The sequence below is a fragment of the Coregonus clupeaformis genome, chromosome 29 (assembly GCF_020615455.1).
Source record: "Coregonus clupeaformis isolate EN_2021a chromosome 29, ASM2061545v1, whole genome shotgun sequence".
Taxonomy (NCBI): domain Eukaryota; kingdom Metazoa; phylum Chordata; class Actinopteri; order Salmoniformes; family Salmonidae; genus Coregonus; species Coregonus clupeaformis.
This window is the reverse complement of record NC_059220.1, coordinates 24,309,248-24,335,734: the sequence shown is the minus strand read 5'-3', so window position 1 is coordinate 24,335,734 and position 26,487 is coordinate 24,309,248. Positions and strand designations below refer to the sequence as shown.

Sequence of the window (26,487 nt, the reverse complement as noted above, 5' to 3'; positions counted from 1 at the left end):
CGACCCCAGGGTAAAGTCGGCCCGCATAATGTTGAAGATTTGGACTGGGTTGAGACTAAACTGACCCTAGATTTGTGCACAAGGCAACCCACTAGAGCCGGTGCGCAGAGTTTATAAACGGCACGCCCCTTTCACCTGCACTGGCGAGCGATTTGTCCTGGTGAAATTGGGACCATCTTCGTTAATTCAAATCTGCAGTTTTGTTTATTCACTTCAGAGGAAATCAACATGGGACGGCTGAACTTTTTCGTCCTTTGGTCGTTACACGATACACCCCGTCAATTTATCAGGTAGTTATCAGGTATTTCGTTGTTGCCATTTTTGAAAGTGGGCACGCAGCAACACCCACTTTGAGCCATCGTTATTCGTTACAGACATGTCCGATCTTCATCCTAGCAGTTCACAGCAGAAATGTTTGTCCGTATCTATTGCAGCAAGTCCAATCGCCAGTGCCACCAAGTCCATGTTCCATTGCCACTGCCCAAACAACTCGTGGTATTCAGTCTTGGGGAATGGCGGTTCTTATCAAGCGAGACAACCATCTCAGTTGATGTTCTGGTTAGCCAGGAGGTGAAGCCGCAGAGGATTGGTACATTGTCAGCCCAAACAAGGTACATTAGGCCTACATTCATTCTAATTAATAACATGTGCAAAAATGCACATAAGGTCTATATCGCCTGTTTTGAAGGTGCTTGACTTGGGAGGGAGATTGGAATGCTGACCTTGTCCAAGAGGCAACAGAGAAAGGGAGGAGAGGAGTATATGGGAAGATTTTGCTCACTGTTTGTGGAGAGGTATGGTTTCCAGCGTGTCATTCTGTACATTTTCAATATCGTTATTGTGACAGGTGTCACTTAGTTGTGACATCTCACATTATAAATTAAATACTGACCAGATACTACATTCCTCTTGGCAAAGGAATCTGAAATGATACAAATAGCCTACATAATGTACCAGTGTCATAAATGATGTTATTCTACTCTTTCCTCAAAAAGAATGAAGCCAGTTTCATCAGCAATACTCCACGTGTGCCAAGAGAACATTCCAGCCCAGTCGAGCACAACAGCAATTTCTCCCATACTCTGCTCAACACCTCTGGGAGTCAGAGGGTAAATTGCAGGGGTATCCACTAGTTTGATATGGATTTAGTAAACCTGTCACTACTCTCTCGATTTTATGAGGCATTTATCTGGTCTACACTGTCATTAAAAATGTAGTTCAGTGAAACAGAACTCAAACGTATCACTCTTTGCAGATTACAACCCCCAACTCCTCACATCTAGGAGACAGCATTTGCTATGCCGAACTCAAAGCTAACAAGACCGAAATTGATGACTCCACTTTATCTGAGAAACCCTGTATTTGGCCTACGGTAGGGCTCGTGCTTGAATAAGAAACTTTCCAAGTAGGGTGTGGTGTGGAGAGAGAAATTGAACCTGTCTTTTTAATCTTCATGGCATTTGAAGGATAAGACCCCCAGACAGACGGTGATTGATAAGAGGGGTCGCATCGCATGGAGCCCTGAAATTATTCCTCCTCAGGAGGACACTGGTCAAGCATCTAGCCCCAAGAAAAGGAAGCTATCTAGAGGGAACAGTGTTGAGAAGACTGGAAAGATGAAGACAAACTGCAGAGCAGGTCACAGAATTCTCCATGAAATTATTTGTTTATTTCAAATACCAGATCATCTGTTGAATGAAAAACATTAAGGATATTTATTTTTTTCAGTTTGCCCATCAAAGCGCTGGAGCCACACTATGTGTCTGAGTGATCCTGAGACGGCCATTGTCATTGGAGGAGAAGCTTCTGACCAGACTCACTGCGAGGACTCCCTATGGAAACTGGAGATAGGTGAGAAGAGTTGCCCATTTTAATAACTTGTACAAAACAATTTGGGGCCAAAATGTAAAAATTTGTTTCCTGCCATCTTGAAATGCCCAGCACACATTTGTTTGATCAAATTGATTGTCACCTTTATCTTCTCAGACAACGATTTTTGGTTCCCAATTAACTCCTCCACCTCTGGACCTGTCCCACCGTGTGCCCATGGCCACTCTGCAACCTATGACCCTGATTCCAAGGTCGTCTACGTGTACGGTGGCCTGAGGGAGGGCCAGCGCTACAGTGACCTTTATATCCTCAACACTCTAACCTGGAAGTGGAAGCTTGTCACAGTGAGTGTCCTGTCCAGTGCCCCTTGTCAATTTGTAGTTGAATTGACCTCAAGGACCTTAAAACTAAAAGTTAGATTTTCTCTCTTGTGGAAATTCTTTCTCTAGGCAAGAGGCGATGTCCCCATGTTGGCGAATCACTCTGCAACCATCTATAAGAAAGAGCTCTTTGTTTTTGGGGGGGTTCACCCAAGCCGCTGTCCTGGAGGCAAGGCCTGCAGTAATGCTCTGTACATTTTTAACCCAGAGTTTGAGCTCTGGTACCAACCCATTGTCGAGGGGGACCGACCTCAACCTAGGTTTGGGTCAGTGTTCCTTGATTTATATTTCTGTAGACAAGGCATTGGGCTATTACAATACTTCACTTACTGTATCTAACCATTACAGGACGACAGTGCTTATTTAAGAAACACATTTTGTGTTTACATTACAGGCACTCAACCACGCTTTTGTCCAACCAGTTGCTCATTTTTGGTGGCAGGAAGACTGCAACCTACCTAAACGACCTCCACATTTTGGATCTCGGTAAGGCACTGACAGTGGTGATGTGGATTACTCTCTATACAAAGCTAGTTGCCACTATCTTCAAATGTAATTTTCTTCATTTTGGCAAAAGGCTTCATGGAGTACACAGCTGTGAAATATGAGAACATGCCACCGCAGCCTCGAGGGTGAGAACATATACTTATTCAACCTTGTAAAATGTGAACGCAATGCCCATCTGACATTTTTCATCTTTCAGATATCTAGGACATCAACATGTATTTGCTATGATGAAAAATAATGTCTCTATTGCCACACAGACCAATATTGCTACCATTTAATTCTATGCCATTTGTTGAATCTGATATTTATTGACAATGATGTATATTGGTGTAGAAATGCCTTTTTACTGTGATAACGTTGCCCTATCTCACCTGTGTGGTCAGATATCACGCAGCACTGCCAGTATCAGACAACAGGATGCTGGTCAGTGGAGGCTGCAGTGCTATTGGAGCCCTACAGGACATTCATATCTTCAACATGGGTGAGTACACACTCACCAAGGCCTGTCATGTTTTTAAGAAAGTTAAAATAATAATCCAGTATCTTTCAATTGCTCTGAATAGAAATGCCTCTGTCTTGATAATTTTCAGACACCAGCATGTGGAGTTCAGTGGTGTCCCCTCTGCTCTGCGCCAAGCCTCGTGCCGGACACAGCGTGATCAATCTGGGAGGTTCTGGCCTCACAGACCCTGATAAACAGAAGCAGGGGGAGTATACCAACATCCACTGCACCCTCTTGGTGTTTGGGGGCTCAGACTGCGCTGGGACCTTCTACAATAACACAATGAAGTGCACAGTGGAGATCCCTGTAGATTAGAGACTGGATCTTAGGGGGAGACTATAACGGCCTTATTGGGAAATAAGGAAAATCAATTGACTTTTTATCCCTGTATCTGGTTTACGCATGCTAAATAATGAGTGAATGTGCCAGGGGCAGAACTCGTGACTTTTGAGTCCTTTGTATTTGCTGTTCTGTGTAATGGCTCTGTTACATTAGGCTTGGATTTCATCAAGTCTTCAGTTAGTTTTATTGTGGCCATTTTGTTTGCTCTGTGCTGTAGTCTTGCCTGATTAGCTATTTTCCTGAGGGGGATGTTGATTGTCAGTTATGGTGCAAGTGATGCCTTTTTTCCCCATTGTGGTGTTTCACATTACGGGTCGTGACCCATTTTTCCCATTGAGAAGATGGTATAGACATCAGATCTGACAAGCAATATCTCTTTTCTGTTTTTTAGATATTCTCATCAATGTGTGCGTTATCACATATGGTAGAGCTGAAATCAATTTTCTGTTTTATTTGAATTTATGTAAGCTGAACTTCAGCTTTTTTACGAAATCGATTTTTTAACAAAGTGCAGACAGCCATTTTCACTTTCCCTAAACTTATACAGTAACATGAAGGATCAACAGTGGGCTACTATTTGGCACTTGGGTATTTGTACAGTAAATGGTTTCTTATTGATTTAAATATCACTGTTCATGTTTTTACATTTTGTATTGTTTTTCTTTTCACATATCCACTTTGGTCATCATTGGCATATTTTGTGTAGATGGGGGTGAATGTACTGTATCGTAGAGGGTAAAAATGAATATATTAAAACAACTCAACTTCTCATCATACAAGTAATAAATTGTCTTATTTAATGAGATTGAAACCAAAGACATATCAAAGCATTTTATTGAAGTATTCAATGATTGTGGCACTACTGGCTCCCTTAGACATCAGGGGTTCTCAAGTACATATTTCAGCAGGTGTGTCTGGTTGGCAGGACGGATGACTCCCTTTGAAAGCATCTACCTTCAGTAAGGTCTGGTTTAGCCTTTTGATAGTTGGGAACTGATCAACATCCACTTTGAACCTGTTGGGCAAATGTAAAAGTCTCGTGGGTTGTATGTTAAGTGATGAATCGGTCTCATACTGTGGTGTAGTTCTGAATGACTGTGGGTGCCTTACCGTTCAGCATTATAGACTTGAGGGACGAGACAGATGTCTGCCATGGAAATCTAAAAGGTAAACATGGTTAGTTCAAGAATTCCTAAATTTGAAGAGATGTCTACTGTGTTTTGATGTGATGAGTGTCCCCTCACCTCGTCCCCTACACAGTACTTGCCAGCTGTCTCTTTCAGAATGGGCTCCAGGGCTGAGAGACACATAGGGGCATGAGTCAGGCCTGTAATGGTTGTCTAGAATGATACTGGTTTTGTATGTAAGGCTATTTTACCCACCTTCAAAACCTCTTTGGATGAAATGCTGTGCCCACTGCACCTTCTCGGCTCCTATCTTCTGTAGCACGTACAAATTCTGAAATACAAATGATCAGACGACGGTGTACCTCTATAGTCATCATTGTTGCAATGGCAATTCAACCACATGACGTCCATACAGTAAACAAAGTTTGTTTTACAAATTGGGTCAGATCTGCAGTGGACTGGTATGCCCTCAATTGGTTGTATACTTTTCTCTCGTTTACCCACTTTCTTTGTGCTGTAATTCACTCACCTGCACAGGCTGGATCCCAGAGGCGATGAGGTCAGAGATCATGCGTGCCTGGGCACGTTTCTTTGGGTCTGCAGGGAGAAGCCTGGGTCCTGTTCTGGTCTCCTCAATGTACTGGATCACTGCCAGCTGAGGGTGAATGGATGAGTCTTGTCAATGTTGCATTTGGGGAATTTGGAGCTAGATTTAAGAAGTTATCTTAACTTTTATCAGTATCTCAGAAGTACATAACTGTTGGAACATTGACAAACCAATAACATCATTGGACTCACCGACTGTGACAGGGTGATGCCATCAATTTGGACAGCAGGCACTTGTTGCATAGGGTTTAACCCCTTGTATTGGTCTGTAAGCTGATGTGTACAGTATGAGAACATTATATCTGTTACACCATTATTGAGGTTCAATACCTCTACCTTAAAAGCAAAAGCATGAGGCGTGAGGAAGTTACCTGCTGACCCCCATCTTTGATTAGATTGACTGGGACTTGGTCAAATTCAATACCTTTAAGAGCAAAAGCTGGAAGAAGCAACGTAGGTTATTTATTTCCAGTGTCAAAAATATTTGACAATTGAATTATGTTGTAAAGTAGGCAGAGATGTGGCATATACATAGTCAAAAGGTACTTACCGATTCGAACCCTCCAAGAGCATGAACTCCTGAAATATCCATGAAGAATGGGCTAAAGGGTAGAAAAGTACATCAGTGCACGTGATAAGTAATATTCTCATATCTTACTTAACGTTTCTCATTGATTTACCTTGGTTTGATTTGCCATAGTATTCAGACAGATCAGGCGTTTAACTACTGCAAATTATGTTACTCCTGAATGATAACAAAAAAGCTTAGTTCCTGGCAGCCAATAGAATGTGCTCCCAAATACCCTCCTCCCTGGTTTTGGTCTATGACTAAGCACTTTCAATGAATTCCACGTTTCAGTGTCACGCGTGTCTAGTACTGAAATGTTGTAAGCAAGAATTGGTACAATACCTTTTGTGAGGCAAGAGTGAGAGACGCATTGCAGGTTATAAGGAGTAGGTAGGCAGGCAGGCAAGAGACAGTAGGCAAATATTACTTTGTTGTGCATTTAACAGCTGATTTCGCATCACATGTCACAGAATACGTTGAATCTGCGATCACGGCTTGTTATGCGGTTTTGAGCAATACTGCAAGATGGAAATCGTTTCCTATATCATGCAGATTATATAAATTCCGCCGTGTTTCATAAAATTTGCGCCAACTAATTGTACATTTGTAGGTACTTTTCCTTCATAGTATAAACATTGGCGATTAACTCTGTGACCACCTCATAGAGATAGATAGAGGACTCATCTTTGTATCTGTGCAATTATAGCGTCTGCGACAGTATGCGTAGCGCCTTTGAGGCTATCTCGAGTTTGAAGTAGTCAATTTTATCATTCATGATAGACTGAACCCTCCTGATGACCCGGTTGGACAAGACTCCAACAGGGTCACCAGGAGGGATCAGCCAATGAAGGTGGAAGTCCCACCCATTTCACCACATTAAAATGGTGGAATCCCTGAATGGCGTTGCCCATTCTAATATAGCCTTTTGGCCACTAGAGGCTTCTATCATTCTCTATGGACCATATTCAGTTATTGTCTGTGACGGACCATAACTAAACCAGTCGAGTTGTCAAAGACGGTTTCTGCGCTTTATCCAATAAAATACTTGCATTGGGCGCATTTTTTGTAATGAAGGTGGTTCGTCTATAATTTTACGTAGAGATTGGCTAATACAGTTTTAGTTTCAGCCAATAAGGTTAATATTTTTGTGGGAGGTGTTGTTCTACGCCAATAAGTGATCAGCTATTTCCAGACCCCTCCCTCTTTTCAATCGATGTAGGCGAGGGAGTACATTTGAAGGGTGTTTCCACTGACACTGCTGGCAAGAGACATCATTTGGGGATTAATCAAGCAATAAACACGGTTTCATCATGGCATCGCCTGTAATGAGATCACTGTCGAAGAAAAGGGTAAGAAATCATGTTATAATGCTTTACCCACGAATGAATGACGACTAAATGCTTTTGATAGGTTTCACAATGTTTACAAAATGTTAGCTCTCATGTGGCTTGGCGGTTGTCTGGTTATTGACTATTCTGTAGGTCACTTTTAGGAACCATTCCTTCTTAGAAATCGGTCCCAAATCAACCTCTCCTGCAATGTTTTTTTTTTTTTTTTTTTAAGCGCTTATCATATCTGCTGCATGTCAAGGTTTGCAGTTATAGTACTCCCATGTGTGCTGTCCAGCTAAATTGTTTAATTGATACATTTTTAGCTTTTAGTAATCCCTCCAAAAGTCACTGTGAAATTGACCCCTACATTCACGTGTATGTCCCTGTTGCACTTCTATGACATTCCGGATTGCCATAGCTGTACATTAATTCCGTTTTAACAAGAGGCCTGGAAGTAAAAATAATAATATTTGCTTTTGTCACATACACCAGATAGTGCAGTGAAATGTTGTTTTACAGTAGATGTGTCAAACTCATTCCATGGAGGGCCTAGTGTCTGCAGGTTTTTGGTGTTTTCTTTCAATTAAGCCCTAGACTACCAGGTTTGGGTGTTCCTTACTAATTAGTAACCATAATTCATCAATAAAGTACAAGGGAAGAGTGAAAACCAGCAGACACTTGGCCCTCCATGGAATGAGTTTGTGTTGGTGAAACCATACAGGAGAGGAAGTACAGAACCAACGACGCTAGACGGAGAGGAATATGTTTAAGCAAAAGGCAGTTTATTAAACAACAGAGATAGCTGGTACTGCTCAAGCTACATGCATGGACCCATTCAGTTGCCTCTTATCGAGACAGTTGAAAGGGATCAAAAACAGAGTTTTCAGCATTACTTTATACAATGCAACACAAAGGAAGGGGTCCTTCTTCTAGTCCCTTGATTGGTTCCCGAGGCGTAGGAGGCGGGTCTGCTCTGTCCAGAGTAGAAGCCCCATTCTGACCAGTAGAAGGAAGTGCAGTGTGTGTGTGTGCGTAACTCGTGAGGCATGAGGATGAGTGTGCGTATGCATGGAGATGTGTGTGAATGTGTGTATGTTCTCAAAGGAAAGTCTCGTGGGGAGCAACCAGATTGTGGCCTGTGGCGTGGGAGTTGTCCTTGAGAAGATATTGGCTCTGTCCATTGTTCTTGCATAGGAACAGCATTGATTGAAAACAAGCTCCTAACATTAAAATGGGTCATGCACAAGATTTTAGTCAGACCAAGCTATAACATTTTAATATTTACTACGACAAATCCCCCCTCTTCACGTCTCCCCAGAGACGTGACCAAGTAACAGTAAAGAAGGAAAACTTGAGACGTGACACAAGCTAACAGTGTAATTGGCAAAATAGGGAAAACTTTATCAGAAGATAAAGTTTTACATTCCCCCTCTTCACGTCTCACAAGAGACGTGACAAAAAAGCTTAAATGCTGCAATTGGCAAAATAGGGAAAACTTTATCAGAAGATAAAGTTTTATATTCCCCCCTCTTCACGTCTCACAAGAGACGTGACAAAAAGCTTAAATGCTATTCATCATCCAGATATCCTTGGTCAGCATCGTCAATAGCAAGCAAAGGAAACATCTGACCGTTATCTGCAGGATGCGGATCAATAGCGGTGGTTATAATCCTGGTTGTCAGCGTCCCGTATGCATGGAATGCAACAGCATCCACAAAGCACTAGAATTGCAGCAAAATTGAGATGGATACAAGTATAGAAGAAACAAGCGTTTTATATTTACCAAACGCATCCATCCAAGAGTCCCACATTGAAGTATCCACCCCTGAGTGGCTCTTCATTTTGCCATTAAGAGTTCGTAACCCTTCCAGGGCAATTATCAAACTGCCATCTGTGGCTGTATTGTTGGGAATAAAGGTACAACATTGTTCACCAAACATAGCACATACTCCTCCTTTTTCAGCCAGGAGCATGTCGACAGCAATACGATTTTGGAAAGCCATGAGAGAGGTTGCAGCCAACTGGCCATGCACCGCCTCAAAACCTTGTTGTGTCCAATTGCCTAATTTTTAACATTAATGTATGCAGTTAATTCTATCGACGTTTTTATTAATAGTACAACAGTCAGCACCCAAAAGGACGAGCCCCCCAAAAACTGTACTCCATGTACCCATGTTCAAGGACAGTTTCACAGACAACAAAGAGAGAGTGTTCTTATCTGCCTGTTATGTGAAACAATCCATATCAGTACAGTGCTCCTCATTAATGCATTCCTTCCAAGCTATTCATCACATACAGATCCAAAAAATAAAACCCAACAATTTTATGGTGTCACTCTAAACAGAGTATAATCACCCTTAAGAATAACAAGATATGGAAATTAAATCACAACATTTAATGTTAATAGAAAATAAAAATAATAATTTTAACCCTCTATTCCTCCCCTACACCTAACATGTACTGAGTTGGCTACCAGCCACCCAGGAATCCTTTACCTTCTATCAGGAAGAATAAACAATCACAGTGGTTAGTAAAAACATAAGGTAATAAATGAGCAAGAACTGAAAATAAATGCGTGTATGTATTTTACTAGGCAAAACATGGATCATCCAGCTTGGTCTCAGAGTCAGTAGCAGAGTCACCTGCATCATCCTGGGCCGGTAACAACAGCATCATACCTGACGCCTGCACCACTCCTACCACTGACCTCCTGAGACAAGGGACGATGCAAGCAGCACAACACATTAACAGCAAAAACACAATTACTAGGGTCAGAAATCCAGTAACCACCATAGAAGAGTACTCACCAAACCAGTCACTCAGCCAGGAAATAAGGCAACATCCACAAAGAACAAGTATACCCATAGAGGCCATAACTTCACCCAGAATAGTCACAACAATAGTTTTCCATTTACCAAATACGTTATCAAACCACCCGTTTATGGAGCTATCAATACCAGAGTTCTCAACCAGTTCGTTCGCCAGCGTGGTGATGGTCCCAGAGGCCAACCCATTGCTTTACCTTCTATCGAACTCACACAGGGATGATCAGACAGGGTAAGGGAATCTTCGTTAAGGAGGCAACCCCCGGACCATAGTGGTGATCGGATCTTTCTCCTAACTCTGTGTTTGTTCGTCAGGTGTAGCTGGTTTTGTACAGTGTGTGACATGCACCCAGATGGATCTCTCAGCTATTCTGCTGGCAAAGGCAGTACTTGGTAGGGCCCTTCCCGCCAGGCCTGATTCAGTCTCCTGGTTAGATAGAGTGGGTCACCTTCTCCTTTAGTTCACCTGTGGGGCACAAAACTTCTGACATACAGGTGTGGTTAATAAACTATCATACATGTTTTTTTTAAAAAGTATTTTGTCCTCTCCTTCGTATATATTTAATATTTAATCCAACCATCCCCCTCTTTGACACATGATTTGGCCATGTGTCAATATTACCACCTACTTAAACAATCACTTTAGTTAATATTGGTATTTCATTATCCAATTGCCATTCCTCCACTCTCTCTTCTGTTATTTATGGTTCAAATCAAATATATTATTACCAAATTATAATCTTCTTCACAATTTTCACAGTACTATAAATTACCCTCAACTTAGTAAAATAAACTATCTTAAAGTCTTCCTCTCATGCCTTTAGAATGTACTAGTGTGAATGATTAATTAACACCAGAATGTTAAAACAGAGTTCAGAGGCCATTGAAATCATTTAACGAACTGTTTAATCCCATAGTATACTAAACAATTACCATTATTCTAAATATTTCATAAATGTTAGTTATCCCAAGTGTTCATTAAGTCCTCATGACATTCATTCTCATAAGAAATCATATATACCCCAAACTCAGCCAAAACCTAAAAATCCATAAAATTCACTGTGTGCACCTTTAAGACCTATAACCCTTGACCTGCTGAAAACCCTCCAAAAATTGAAACAACAAGACTTTATTAACATCATACTAGGTGTGTTGTTTTCTATTTGAAAACCCCAATTAAAAAACAACAACCAAACAGCCAGGTCATGAGGACTCCTGATTTCTCTCTTCCCCTTCTGCCTACAGTTTCTTAACTGGTGCCCTTTCCTTGCAGTAACTACACGGTTCCTCACATTCTCTAGCAAAATGTCCCGTTTTGTCACAATTGTAACACTTCCACTCACTCCTGTCTCCACTATTACTATTTCCTTCTTGTCTGTCTTTGCTACCGTAACCTCTCTTCTCTCCTAGGTATTGACTAATAGTCTCACTGTCTCTAATTCAACACAAAACCCCATCATCCAATTAATTTTCATACCCATTACTGTCAATGCCAAATTAGGTTTCTCTGTTCCTGTTGAAGTGCTAAGTCAATAGTAGCCAATTCAAACACCTCACAATTTGGATCAAAGGGTTCCTTAGTCTTCCCCCACTAGAGTCTACTATTTCTCCCTCAAGGACTAGTCACGCCTTATCTTCCTCTTTCTCACACTCAAAGCTGGGGGATGGACTTCTCTCTCCTCTCTCCTGTCTGATGGATTGCATGTCTCTCTGAGGCTATTACACAATTCAGTTATTTTCCCAACATACTCTCCGTAATCGGCCCATGGCAAAAGTGTCCTATGGGCATCCCCTGAAACCCACTGCCCTCTAACGGCAGCCCAAACCTTACTATTCCTGTTTTGGGGTGGGTCATTCTTTCTACCGCTCTGGCCACATCCTCTGTGTTCATGGCCTGTCTGCTAAATGGCATATTATTATTATTACTGTATACATCTAAGGTTGCTTGGGCCCCTTTCATTCCCCGCCAATAGATTAGGTAAGGCTGTCAGTGGGTACTGGCCCCCTCAACTCTCTCTCTCTCTCTCTCACTGCTTATTTCTCCTTTACACACCTTATGTATCTGTTTAAGCATGGATTCGAGTTTATCTCCGTCCAGACGTCCCTCAAAACCATACCTCTCCCTCCACCTGGTTATATAATGGAGATTTCTTCTATCCCTGGATTCCATTTTAATTACATCAAGCATTTCTCGTCCCCAGTAAATTCTGGGACCTCTTGTGAGGATTTGCCCCCCCCCCATGGTTGGTACTGTTAAAAATCCCTTAGCCACCTCTTCTATATTATAAGTCAATTTAACAAGTAATTCTAAATAGCTTCACACAACACGGGGCGGCAGGTAGCTTAGTGGTTAGAGCATTGTGCCAGTAACCGAAAGGTCGCTGGTTCTAATCCCCGAGCTGACTAGGTGAAAAATCTGCCGATGTGCCCTTGAGCAAGGCACTTAACCCTAATTGTTCCTGTAAGTCGCTCTGGATAAGAGCGTCTGCTAAATGACTCAAATGTAATGTAAAAGAACAACACCTCATAAGGAGTGCCCAGCAGGAGTCCAATTCCTATCAGAAAACATACATACATCATTCAGACACTCCCAATCTCTCCCAGGGGGAAAAAGTTATCCTTCTCCCTGAGTGAGATTGTTGTTCCCATAAGGGTTTCTTCATTGTGTTGTCAGGATTGGTTCTCGCTGCTCAAATCAGCTCTTACTTCAGACAATGGTCTGGAAGGAGTGGGGGCTGGAGTGCAGTGTGTTAGATGGTGTCAGGGTGCTCCTGATTTACCTCTGACCTGGACTGAGTGTGAAGTAACCTCCTTCACTTCGTACGGTCCAGTCCACCTGGGTTCCAGCCACTTTCTCTTGTGGACTTTAACCCTCACCCCGTCTCCCACGTTTACCTTCAGTGTCAGCGTACTTCCCGACAGCTCCCCCTCTTGGGCCTTCTGCGCCTGAGAAGAGAGTGCTGCAGAAAATTCCGTCAATTTCTTCACATAATCAGTCATTTCTATCTGTTGTACATCAAGGGCGGGCATATGACCTCCCTCCCTTGGTGGACCTGGCATTACTCTCCCTGTCATTCGTTGTTCTAAGTATTCATTGAATTTGGGTATGGTTATGTTTGGTCCTGCCATCTTGCTTTCTCTATCTTGGATGTATTATCGGTATCAAATACAGACTTATCTCATGTATGACACCCTCGCATATAAAGAGGCTAATTTATATAATTTCTAATGCAATTATTATCATAAGAATAAGAATTCCAGTCACATATACCAATGCAGTAATCTCTACACACAGCACACACCACGCTTTAGTTATCTCACGCTTGTTCTAGAATCATGCACAACTTCAATATCAGTCTCCCCAGTCCCCGGTTCCTGAAACCCTAGGTCAAATTCACTCAATTCCACAGATTGGTGTTCAGTCTCATAAGTCTCACTATAACTTCCCATCATTCATTACACGTTATAATACATCAAAACACACAGGCAAAATTACACGTTAAAATACATGATACAACCATCAGTATTCAGTCACTGGTAAGACTCATAATATACAACCATCAGTATTCAGCCACTGGTAAGACTCTCATAATATACAACCATCAGTATTCAGTCACTGGTAAGACTCTCCTAATATACAACCATCAGTATTCAGTCACTGGTAAGACTCTCCTAATATACAACCATCAGTATTCAGTCACTGGTAAGACTCTCCTAATATACAACCATCAGTATTCAGTCACTGGTAAGACTCTCCTAATATACAACCATCAGTATTCAGTCACTGGTAAGACTCTCCTAATATACAACCATCAGTATTCAGTCACTGGTAAGACTCTCCTAATATACAACCATCAGTATTCAGTCACTGGTAAGACTCTCCTAATATACAACCATCAGTATTCAGTCACTGGTAAGACTCTCCTAATATACAACCATCAGTATTCAGTCACTGGTAAGACTCTCATAATATACAACCATCAGTATTCAGTCACTGGTAAGACTCTCATAATATACAACCATCAGTATTCAGTCACTGGTAAGACTCTCATAATATACAACCATCAGTATTCAGTCACTGGTAAGACTCTCATAATATACACAGTTCTCAGTGTTCACAGTACCAGATATCTCATTTATGCCTTAATTCATTAGGATGGAAAATTATTTAACAAGTATTCATACTCACGCTCAGTACTACTGATCATAATTTGGTATTGGTCTATAATACAATATGCAAGATTTCGTTTTAACAGGCTCTGCATACCTTTTTTTAGAAGAGCGCGCTCTGATCAGGTTTCCTGAGCCAAGACGAATAGTTGATTTCTCCAGGATTTTCAGGTCACTCTTCCGTCTGTTTTTAGATCGATGATTTGCCTTTTCCTCTCGCACCAACTTTTAGATCGAATTAAAACCATCCTCTGCTACCATTTTTGTTGGTGAAACCATACAGGAGAGGAAGTACAGAACCAACGACGCTAGACGGAGAGGAATATGTTTAAGCAAAAGGCAGTTTATTAAACAACAGAGATAGCTGGTACTGCTCAAGCTACATGCATGGACCCATTCAGTTGCCTCTTATCGAGACAGTTGAAAGGGATCAAAAACAGAGTTTTCAGCATTACTTTATACAATGCAACACAAAGGAAGGGGTCCTTCTTCTAGTCCCTTGATTGGTTCCCGAGGCGTAGGAGGCGGGTCTGCTCTGTCCAGGTAGAAGCCCCATTCTGACCAGTAGAAGGAAGTGCAGTGTGTGTGTGTGCGTAACTCGTGAGGCATGAGGATGAGTGTGCGTATGCATGGAGATGTGTGTGTGAATGTGTGTATGTTCTCAAAGGAAAGTCTCGTGGGGAGCAACCAGATTGTGGCCTGTGGCGTGGGAGTTGTCCTTGAGAAGATATTGGCTCTGTCCATTGTTCTTGCATAGGAACAGCATTGATTGAAAACAAGCTCCTAACATTAAAATGGGTCATGCACAAGATTTTAGTCAGACCAAGCTATAACATTTTAATATTTACTACGACATTTGACACCTGTGTTTTACAGGGTCAGCCATAATAGTATGGTGCCCCTCGAGCAAATTAGGGTTAAGTGCCTTGTTCAAGGGCACATCGACAGATTTTTCACCTTGTCAGCTCGGGTATTCGAGCCAGCACCCTAGTACGTAGTAGGCCTAGTGCATCTACTTTGCTTCTTATGCTATATAGCTGAGAGTCGAAATGATGATATTATTCACAATAAATGCATGAACTCATGGATGCATTATTCTTTGCAGCAATTGCTAACCACTTGCTTCCTACCACCAGGTACCTCTTCAGGTCGGGAGCATGTGTTACTCCTCCAAAGTGGTGAGTTAATAACATAAATAATACTTTTATAATAAACTGTTCATTATAGTGGTTGTGTATGACAAACAGATGATGAATTGTCACACTGTATTTCTGATAGAAATGTAACATGTTTTATATTTCTACCCACAGCCTACCACAAAGTTGTTTATTGATGGGAAGTTTGTTGAATCCAATACTTCAGAATGGTTAGATATTCACAATCTGGTAAGTAACTAGGTCTAAAAGAGCTCCGATATCGTATTCTAAATTGTATTAGATATCTTATTTTTTTCATTCAATGTAACATAGTATGTCACAATGCACAAACAAGACCTTGGATGGGTCTGCCGCTGCACTTTGCAGTAAGGTGAAGCTACAAAGTCTGCTTAGCCGGTTAACCAGTTACGTGGGTTTTGACTTTCAGCATATTATGTTATCTAGTTGCTGCACAAAGTTGTCAAGTTTTCAGCAATGACAAGGTTAAAGGCCCATTACTATTATGAAAAATAAAAAACTTGACTTTTGAGTATACATATTGTTGTGCTGTTTTCTTGACATCTATCTCCAGTTATAATTCTCAAGCATGCTTTTGCATGAATGTTCAAAGGTCAGTTCGCTGACACAGCTCGTTCGGCCTTCTTTTGCTTTCAGTTGGATTATCATAGAGGTTTAGAATGACTCTTGAGAGCATTACTCTCAAAAAAAATTCTCTAGATGGCCATCTCTTTGATGAAATGGCACCATATGATGGTTTTGTCAGTTGTCAGATCATAATGTGTTGAAGTTATCTGCTCAAGCTAAGCACACAGCTCATACCAATCAAATATTTTTGTTTTATAATCAGATTGCAGTTCACCCACTAATGTATTCTTCCCTCTGACTGTCACAGGCCACCAATGAGGTGATAGCTTGTGTCCCCAAGGCTACACAGGATGAGATGCTGGCTGCTGTGGACTCCTGCTCAAACTCCTACCGCCCCTGGTCTGAAACCTCAATTCTGTCTCGCCAACAGATCTTTCTGCGCTATCAGCAGCTTATTAGGGACAATGTTGTAAGTCTGTAACACCTCAGGGACAAGAACCTGTTCTGAAGTACATATGGTACAATACAGCTAGAAGGGAAGGTAAAATCTCATCAACCACTCTTCATTGCACGTTCAGCAACATTAACTTGTCACATAGTTTTTTTCTGTCATATTATGGGGTTTAAAGACTACCCCTGCATGCCCCATCATTTGAACCTTTTATACCCCACATATTCAGTATGCCCCTATACAATTGGTTTACCCTTACTGTTGCTCGGGTTGACTTTAATGTGAGTTACTCATTTTAAATGAGGAAACTGATTTGTTGTGTGTGTTGGCTCATGGTGTGTGTCTTGTTACAGAAAGAGCTTGCCAGGAGCATTAATCTGGAGCAGGGCAAGACCCTGGCAGATGCAGAAGGGGATGTGTTCAGAGGATTGCGTAAGTCTGATGTGCACCAGCCTTTCCAAAGGGCAACATTTGGAGATATGGTCTATAAGCTTCTGTGGATACTTGTGGTGCAGCCAAGGAAATGATTAATCTGTACATTATTTCAATGTCTAGGTCACTAGTGTAAAGAGCTCTTTGGTCTATCACTTGTGACAGTCTCCATATTAGGGATAGTCACACACACATTCTGTGACTGACCCAGCTCTTCTCTCTGTCTCTGAATAACACCCACTTCCCTCCAGAGGTGGTGGAGCACACATGCAGCATTACCTCCCTGATGCTGGGGGAGACCCTGCCCTCCATCACCAAAGACATGGACACCTACACCTTCCGCTGCCGGGGTGTGTGCCGGCATCGCCCCCTTCAACTTCCCCGCCATGATCCCTCTGTGGATGTTCCCCATGGGCATGGTGTGTGGCAACACCTACCTGCTGAATCCCTCAGAGCGGGTGCCAGCCTGCACCATGCTCCTGGCCAAGATGCTGCAGGACGCTGGGATGCCAGATGGGACCCTGAACATCATCCTTGGCCAGCACGATGGTAAGAGAATAGCTACATGCCCCATCACCTACTGTTCTCTGAGATATATCTGGAGGCATTACTAATGTGATGTGAATCATTCAATTTGTCTCTATGCTTTGATGTAGTTGTTGTATTACAAAGTGGAGAGATTATGAAGAGATTATGGCTGGCCTGTCAGTGCTCTATCTAAAATAAGTCCCTGTCTTTCCCAGCTGTCAACCTTATCTGTGATCATCCAGCCATCAAGGTCATCATCTTTGTGGTCTCCAACCAAGCTGGAGAGTACGTCCATGAGAGGGGATCCGAAAACGGCAAGAGAGTACAGTCCAACGTGGTGAGTCTGACATACATATGTTGTTTCCAGAAATGAACAGAGGGTGGCGGTGTTAGCTTAGAAATGGTTGTTGAAGGTTGTCCTCTCTGCTCCTCTTCTCCAACATGGCTGTACAGCTGGAACAGCCATTCAGAGCCAGACACCCAGTTACACACTTTGTGGAAATTAGTCTTATCTTATTTAACACAATTATTATCTACAAATAAAATTCACTGACGTAATGTAAAGCACTTACAATAGTGTACTTTTTGTTTGCTCACTAAAGTTCTTATAAGAGGAACTTTCGAGACCACCTCTGATCGAATCTACATTCAACCACATTGAAGGCATGATGTAATGGGCTTTTACTTGAATTGGATCACTTTCCCTGGTATTCAGGTCAAGGAGGCTAAACATTTCCCCCTTATGCTCTACTGTAGGGAGCAAAGAACCATGGTGTGGTGACGCCTGATGCCAATAAGGAGAACACTCTGAACCAGCTGGTGGGTGCGGCATTCGGGGCAGCAGGACAGCGCTGCATGGCTCTCTCCACGGCCATCCTGGTGGGCGAGGCCCGCAGCTGGCTGCCTGAACTGGTGGAACGTGCCAAGGCTCTGTGCGTTAACGCAGGAACCCACCCTCTCACCCTGCCCGCACCTCCCACCCTATCCAGCCCTCAGGGGCCCTCTGCTTACTCCTCTTAAGGCCACCCACTGTTTCGCCTCTTTGCTGTACCATAACTTCAGATGGGGCTGAGCTGGGAGAGAGGGGTTGTTGAGTCACTCATGCTGCAAATTTGCGGTGACATTTGCGGCCGACGCTTAAGAGTAGCTCAGAGCATCAAGTCTTTGCGAAAGGAAGTTGATGGGGAGAAGAATGAATGATTCCCCTTATTTGCAATGATATACTCTCTAATTTGTGTAGCTGCATTTAAACAGCCATTTTAGAGGGAGTGCCTCTGGGTGGCCCTGGCTGAGCTTTTGAGTGTTTGTGTGTGGGTGAAGGGGTATTTGTGTGTGGCTGTGAGGGAGAGTTCTCACTGCGGGTTATTTATTGGGAACCCTCTCAGGGGACCAGGCGGGTGTGGACGTGGGTCCCCTGATCTCCCCTCAGGCCAAGGAGAGGGTCAACAGCCTGATCTAGAGTGGGGTGGATGAGGGAGCCCAGCTGCTGCTCGACGGCAGGAACCTCAAAGTCCAGGGCTATGAGAATGGCAACTTTGTGGGACCAACCATCATTGGCAATGTCACAGTAAATTTGTGTGTGCTTGCAGATGACAAGCTGTACTGCCAAAAATGATGTTCATTTATGTGCATATCCTTTTTGTATCTTAGCCCTAGATGAAGTGCTAAACTGAGGAGATCTTTGGGCCTGTTCTGGTTGTCCTGGAGGCTGAATCCTTGGATGATGCCATCAGGCTTGTCAACAATAACCCCTATGGCAATGGCACAGCTATCTTCACCACAAACGGAGCCATAGCACGCAAATACACTCACGAGGTGGACGTAGGCCAGGTGAGTGGCTGTGGACCCCTGTGTGTCCCCATATGTCCTGGGAGAATGGAGGCATTCATATCCCTCTGCCATGTCTATACCTTAAACAAGGAGGACATCACACCTCTGTTCTAAAATATACACTCAACAATCATTGATTTCCATGCAAAGTATAGCCTTGTTTGCTTCTGCTCTAAAACCAACTCTTCTTCCCTCCCACCACCTAGCCCCATGTGGACAACAAATAGCTATAGCAAATATGTGCCTTTTTAATCAAAACAGTGGGATATAGAAATACATTTTCTGGTAGGATTATAGGAGAGGAAATCTTAAATTAAACTCAAAAGGGATTCCTTAGGACCTGTTAAATATTTAAAGCATAAATATGGCCTGACTTTAGTCTATTTGTTTGCGGGCCTCAGCTATGCCCTGTGTTTGCTCTTCACATGTCGGAGGACAGCGTATAGGGCAGGCCATGTGCTGTAATCGCCTCCAAACCTGGCTGTAACAAAACCTTCCTTATGTTTATTTCGCTCCCTCAGGTAAAAGGCTTGACTCTGGTGTCCAAAATTGCTCCTGCTTTTTCAAACATTCTCGATGAACCATGAGTTTCCAGTGGCCTCAAAAACAAAATGTTTTGTTCAGTTCTTCTGTCCATGCAACTTTTTCAACACTGCACAAGCAATGGTTTACGGTTTGTTGTGACTCATTTCATGCATTTAGTACACCTTCCTCTCCCAGAGTTACTCATCCAGTTGCTCTGATCCTATTTGAGTCAACAGCTTGCATTTCCAGTGCAGTAATGGAAGTTTGTGTTTTGCAGATTGGGGTAAATGTTCCCATCCCTGTTCCTCTGCCCATGTTCTCCTTCACTGGCTCATGAGGCTCCTTCAGAGGAGACACCAACTTCTATGGAAAACAAGTCAGTATCAGTTGACATAAGGTATCAAGGGGTTTCAAGACATACAGAAGTTAGTATGACAGGTCCTAATACGGGGTTGTAGTGCTGGGCAATTTCCACATGAAGGTTGGAGTTTCTGTGGCTGACTGGTGACGTAAACCACTCGGTGTCTTAACTGATCAAAGCCAACTATCTTCAGTCCAGATTTTCAGCTTTGTTTCATGTTCTCAGTTATGTAATACGGTCATGATGCCACACATAGTTACAGAGCAGCCTATTATATATGTATTCTCTGCTTTCTACAGGGCATCCAGTTTTACACACAGATCAAAACTGTTACTTCACAATGGAAGGCAGAAGACGCTACTGTGAAAACTCTTTCAGTTTCCATGCCAACCATGGGACGCTAACTGGTCTGGAGGGAAAATTTTCCCACTTCCCTGTCTTTTGTGAAGCAAAATGTCAAAACTACTCTGCAGTCCAGTCGCCATTAGTTGCTAATTACCCACAGACATGCTTTTTTTCGCCAATGGTATCTCAAGATTCATTCACGCACTATGGAGAAATAGTTTGGCTTCACCGTTGAATGACGTTTCCCTTGTTCTATGCAAGTTTCTACTAATTATGTGTATATTAGGCTAGCAACTCCCACAGGTTCACAGATCATGACTACCTATGTTACGTTTTTGGTAATAATGCAAAGTAACTGTAGCAGCTAAAACATTGTGAAGTACTTGCATAGCTTTTCTTCTATGCAACATCAGTGTTAAAAATATACTGCCTCACCATCGTTATGATATTGATGAATGTGTAGCTGCCAAATGTGATGCCACTATTAATCGTGGATTCAGTTAATCTGAATATTTGAAATTTGTGTTATGCACACATCCTGTGGTGCAGTTATTCCTGCATGTGTCTATTTAATTACGTCCAGTACAGGTTGCATTTTAATATAAAGCCTGTCTGCTTAAAAGTTCAAGTAAAAAAAAATACCAAACATGGTTTTCACACATGGTTTTCACACAACCATCCACATAATTCTGGAGAATTCATTTGGAGCTGCAAAATCCTCAGACCGACAGTGACACTAACACTGCAGTGGACTGTCAGGGGGAGCTCATGTGGTCTGGATATCCGGCTGGGGCTAGAGGGCAGGTTAAACACAGGCGCCTGGTTGATGGTCACAAGGGACGGCTCCTCTGTAATTCTGCAAGGCATATGTCATTATGTAACAAAAAATCTACAAGGTCTGATAAATAATTCTCAGGAATCACTGCCTCACTGTCAGTGGCTAAACATGCTATATGGGACAGATACATCTACCGAAGCTTTGTAATTACGAAGAGAAACCAGGACCGTCTCCTCAAACATTCTTTTGGTTTCTTACCCGGGATCGGTGTTGTTCTTGTTCCTATCTGGGGATGCCGACAATGCCAAAGGTTGGCTCAGATTCCTGCAAAATAAAGAGTTTCATTGAAATGCTGTACATTTTTAAAATGCACGTTTTACCATACTGTGGCACCTGCTCTGTCTAGCTGTTGACTGCAGAATGGCCTTGTAAGGGTTATGATTCATAGTCTACTGGGTTTCTGTAAATCCATCATAGGTTGCCAAATGCTAAGTTTGCAAGGCAAGACGCCAGGGCAATGTTGACATTAAAGTACATCTCTGGCCTCCAATACACCCTATACCTTCAGAGCCCCTGCACTCAACTTGACAATCATGTTGCCAGCTGTTCCCTGACCACATGCGTTCAAAGAACCAATAAACTCCTTGTGCACGTGAAGTGGGGCCAAGAGGCTGAAGGCAAATCGGCGTGGCTAGATGTTTGTTTCCAAGCACAGGACTCTGTGGCCGGCCCTAGTTTTACTATTGTGCCCAGACTCTTTCTTCATTCTTTTTAAGCCGCTGGACGGAAAAGAAAATTGGTTTAAACCTAACTGATGTTTTATGGTATCCTCTTCTGCTGACAAAAGAGCTGTTTAAGACATTAAAAAGGAGTCACAAATAAAGGCCCTCAGACTGCAACATGGCTCATGCTTCTTATGGTATCACTACGTTTTGATCTCTACACATTATTGTGCCAGGGGTTTTGTTTTCATGTTTCATGACTCCAAATTGATGGTATCATCTAAACTGAACGCAGTAGAAATAGAAAAGAGGGAAGCTAACAATGAGCATGTCTGCTGGCAGACAACACAGGACCCACACAATGTAGTAGCTAGCTGTTACCTTGCTTTCTGTCCGTTCTTTTTGGCAAACAGTCTAAGCACTTTCTCCTTCTCCCACGTGAGTTCAGAGATGTCAACCTTTTGCTCTGGAGATTTTTCCTGAAACACAAGTGTAGTGGAAAAATAAATGTTCAAGTAGGAACAGTCTAGACATTATTTGTCAACTTTTGAACAGTGTACAATGTTTGTTCAGAATAGATGAATGCTGAATCATATGCAGCTGACAAGGAGTTGCTACCAGAGCAATGGGGAAATGTACGGTAAGTGGTGGTAATGACCGCAGGCAGGCCTCACCACTTCTCAGCCTCCTCCAGGTCAGTGTAGACACTGTTGGTGCTGTGAGGGGTACTTCCTCCTGCTTGCCTGACCAGGCCTCACTCATCCTCCTACGGTAGGCCTCCTGCCTGTACTGCATTCGGCTGGCCTGGATCTCCTGCTTCACCTTTCCCAGGACCTCCTGGAAGAATCATTCCATCTCTGTGAGCTGCTACACGATGCTGCGTGGCAGCCGCTTCACTAGCCCAATCTCCTCCTCCCGCGTGGCCAGCAGCTTCTGCAACTTGTCCAACTCCACCTGGCCGGCCTGGGTGCTGTCCAGGGCCCAGTGCTGCGTCTCCTCGTCTCTCTCAAACACCCCCACCATGAGCCCTAAGGCCTGCTCCGGCGTCTACAGCTCCAGGGTCCCCACCTTCCCCCTCAGCTCTGCTATTCTCCATCAGCTCACTGGTATCCTAGGGGTGGGAAATATAGGAATGGTTGAGGGGTTAGTCTTAAAATAGGGTTGAGATCATCATGACAATATACATATAGCTTTCTCCAAAGTAACGTAATTAATTAAAGCCACTAAATGGCATGTTGATGAATGGATAATGTTTTGGGGGGCTTGACTGCCAAATGGAAGGAATGAGCATGGAATGGAACAGAAGAAGGATGAGCATGGAAGGAGGACTGAGCTGGGGTGACTTCATCCTGTCCTCTCTTTATCTAAATAATGGGTGAGATTACGGTACACCGTATTTATTTGCCTTAGAGAAACAGTGTCTGAAAATGCTGAGGGGGGAAGCCACTGACTTGGAACCCAGAAGCCAGTGGAAACTCGTCACAACCACCAGCCACCGAGAGACTGGCTCGCATTGTGGAGGTGAGGGGTATGAGGGAAAGCAAGCAAAACAAACAAGGGGTCAGCAAAAATAAATAAAACGGGGGAAATACCATCTGAAATATGTCCACTGGACATCTGCCACGTGTTTAACAATTTAGAAAATACAAGTTATTGAGATGATGGTTCTTCGTCCAGGCACTGCCAGTGCATGAAAATGCCTGCAGTTCTGTTTGCGGCGCCATTGGGGCTGGTGTACCTTATGCAGTGCCAGGGAGGCGTATTCCTCAGCTAACGACACAGTCATCTTCCTCAGGTCCTCCACTTGGTAGCCTAGCGCCCCGCTGAGACTAACATTCTCCTTGAGCGCGATGCGTTGTCTAGCTGCCTGTTCATTTAGAAGACAAGAATGGCACAGTTTTACCTGTCAGGTGACATACTCTCTGAGGTATAAATGGCACTTCCACCACTTATCTTTAGTCTAAAGTCACTTTGACACCATAAGGATGGTGAACTGGGTTTGGTGACGGGACAGGGAGCAGTCTGGTGATGTTGTAGAGAAAATCATGAGCGACATCAAATTCAAAGCATAGATTGCTGGGGAGGATCTGTTTCAGATTGAGATGTCAGCTTGGTCTGAAAACACAGGTTACATTTATTTCTACTATATAAATCACCAATAACTGAAGTATAGAACTGGGAATAAAATTGATGAAAAATGCCACATTCAGTATCAATGTTGAAGATAATTTATAGACCATAAAAGAACACACAGACTTCAAAGTATATACAGTACCTAGTCTGTCCTCAAATGGCTTTAGAACTATACAGTACACAGAGAGGTCTTCCCCACACTCTGTTCCAAACCAGGACACTCTTCTTTGCAAGGCATTCTGGAACTGCTGGGGATGTCATCATTGGCTTAGGTGATGTACACGATCTTAAGGAAGATAAACTGGTGTGGTCAAGATAATAACCTTGTTTTCCCTCCTAGGTTATTTATTTTTGCCTCTTTTTTTTCTCCTGGCCTGAAGGTGCAGTTTGAAGAGTAAAATTAGCCCGTAATTGGCCAGCGGAGACACAACGGCTTCATTGTGGGCCCTCTCAGCCAGTTAGGCGATCCTCTGCTCTGCCTTCTTTTCTAGGCGAACCTGCAGGCGAACACACAGTACTCACTGTTCCTCTCACCCCTCTCTATTGCTCAGTTAGGCTTTTCACACCTTAACATCTTTACCCATTAAATCCAATACTTTTTGATTAGCTCAAGGCTCGTTTTCCCCAAGTGTATTTTTAATGTACAAAATAATTTGTCAATTTAAAGTCATCATACCTTTTCATTGAAGAATTTGTGCTCCATTCTAGCTTTCCTTGTGCTCGCTCTCCGCAAGGTACATGTTTTCTTTAATCTAGAAAGTAGAGAGTTGATGATCATTGATAGAATTGTGAAATCATTCACAATCAAGAGTGGTACTTCAGGGTATCAAGCAAGGTTTCTGTCCATCTTGTTCTCACACTGTTGAGCTCCTGCGCCATCTGGGCTTTCTTTTTCCGAAACTCCTTGATAGTCTTCAGTTCACCCTGGATCATCCTGAACTCGATGGATCTCTTCTTGAAGTTCTCCTCCAGCTCATTGAATTTAAGAATGTACTCTGCAACCTGCAACAACCAATCATATAGTTAGTTATACTGTATATTACTTGGATGTTGGAGTCAAATAAAATTATGTTATCTCTATACAACAGGTGTAAATACTGTATACCGATATTATTAGCTACTTTACGTATACAATGAAGATTTTGATAATGTACACTATCCAAAGCTAAGTGTGTATCCACTTCATATTTGTATGTGAGATGGCAGCTGCTATTTCAGAAATATAATTAATGCAGATTTTCTGAGAAAATATTACCATAGCTTCCAGGAACAGGAGGAGAACAACCACTTATAATAGCTGGGAATAAAATCTAAAAGTTCAGATTAAGTATGGCCTTTGCAACCCAACCCAACTTCAGGCACAGATCAGTCAAACTGGGAGGCTGAAATCAGAGTTTAACTGCTGCTGTGTACACTCTAGTCAAAAATGTGACTGAAGTGGCCAAAGTTATGGAAGGCAAGCAAAACATTCACCCACAATCAGGTACATGACTAAATGATAGGTTAGCAACCATTTTATTATAATGTTATGCCTAATTGTTATTCTTTAGATAACTCTATAAATGCCATGGTACTTTAGATGCCACTTATTTGCTATGTGTCTATCGTGTATTCTATAAACTTATGACAGTGATCAATTCAATTATCAACAGATCTCTCTAGAAAGCTTCCATTCTTTCATCAAATGGCCAGATTTGTGCTGAAGAAGTTTTGCAGTTCTCTCTTTTCTCTGTTATGCCTAATGCTGTGTTTTAGTTGCAAATAAAAGATTGCACTGACCCAGTGGAATGACTGGAAAATGAAAACTGCAAAATATCTTGAGGTTATAATTGTTTGGTGGCTGACTCCAATATTCAGTCTCTTGTCAGACTATTTTGAGACAAAAGTCACAGGGCTCATGTTCTCTGAGTGCGTTTATGCAATGGTTTCCATTAGCTAAGTACATTTTCAAGATGAACCATTTTATCACTTTACAATGAGCAAAGGGGGTTGAGGGGCATGTCTTGAAATCACATCATTAGGGTCAACCACAACAACAGTTATTTCCAGAATTAGTGCTACATGGGCATATGTGACAATGCCATGCATGTCTAAAATGGGGATGTTTTAAGTTGGTCCAGACCGAACCTCTTTTATTTCTCAAAAGCTTATTGGGTCCCATTTTTACCAGCATGAAGTAAGAGATGGAGATGGAAAACAGCTGTTAGCAAAAGCGGCACATTTCTGCACATTTTCTGTGTGTTGACCATTGCAATGGCAGTCAGATATTTCAATGATCTTTACTCCAATCAATGTGATGTATTTTTCTCTGTAGAGATCAACTGTCAAAATTAACCCATAAATAAAGTTGCACACCAGCACAAACAATCCATATGACACATGAGGGATAGATCCCTTCTTAGGCTATATCAAAACTAGTTTGTATGTTCGAGACCATGCACATTTTAATGAC

At 42.5% G+C, this 26,487-nt stretch overlaps 2 protein-coding genes and 2 pseudogenes across 2 annotated transcripts; 2 read left to right on the top strand and 2 right to left on the bottom strand.

The window, feature by feature from the left end:
• The first annotated feature begins 143 nt into the window (after positions 1-143).
• zgc:163014 (uncharacterized protein LOC100038766 homolog) lies at positions 144-4,276 on the top strand. Its single transcript, XM_041855119.2, has 13 exons — positions 144-290; positions 435-611; positions 689-794; positions 996-1,109; positions 1,256-1,372; positions 1,467-1,638; positions 1,729-1,851; positions 1,987-2,174; positions 2,280-2,476; positions 2,605-2,696; positions 2,788-2,842; positions 3,101-3,198; positions 3,308-4,276. The coding sequence occupies exons 1-13, from the start codon at positions 229-231 to the stop codon at positions 3,532-3,534; spliced, it is 1,728 nt and encodes a 575-aa protein (XP_041711053.1). The 5' UTR covers positions 144-228; the 3' UTR covers positions 3,535-4,276.
• Positions 4,277-4,377: 101 nt separating this feature from the next.
• Positions 4,378-6,107, bottom strand: LOC121544893 (maleylacetoacetate isomerase). Its single transcript, XM_041855120.2, has 9 exons — positions 5,975-6,107; positions 5,845-5,896; positions 5,666-5,733; positions 5,487-5,567; positions 5,218-5,343; positions 4,944-5,019; positions 4,806-4,858; positions 4,672-4,721; positions 4,378-4,576 (listed from the first exon to the last, which is right to left on the bottom strand). The coding sequence occupies exons 1-9, from the start codon at positions 5,990-5,992 to the stop codon at positions 4,450-4,452; spliced, it is 651 nt and encodes a 216-aa protein (XP_041711054.1). The 5' UTR covers positions 5,993-6,107; the 3' UTR covers positions 4,378-4,449.
• A 651-nt stretch (positions 6,108-6,758) lies between these two features.
• Positions 6,759-22,079, top strand: LOC121544894 (annotated as a pseudogene).
• LOC121544466 overlaps positions 21,459-26,487 on the bottom strand; it is a 21,304-nt pseudogene continuing 16,275 nt past the window's right edge.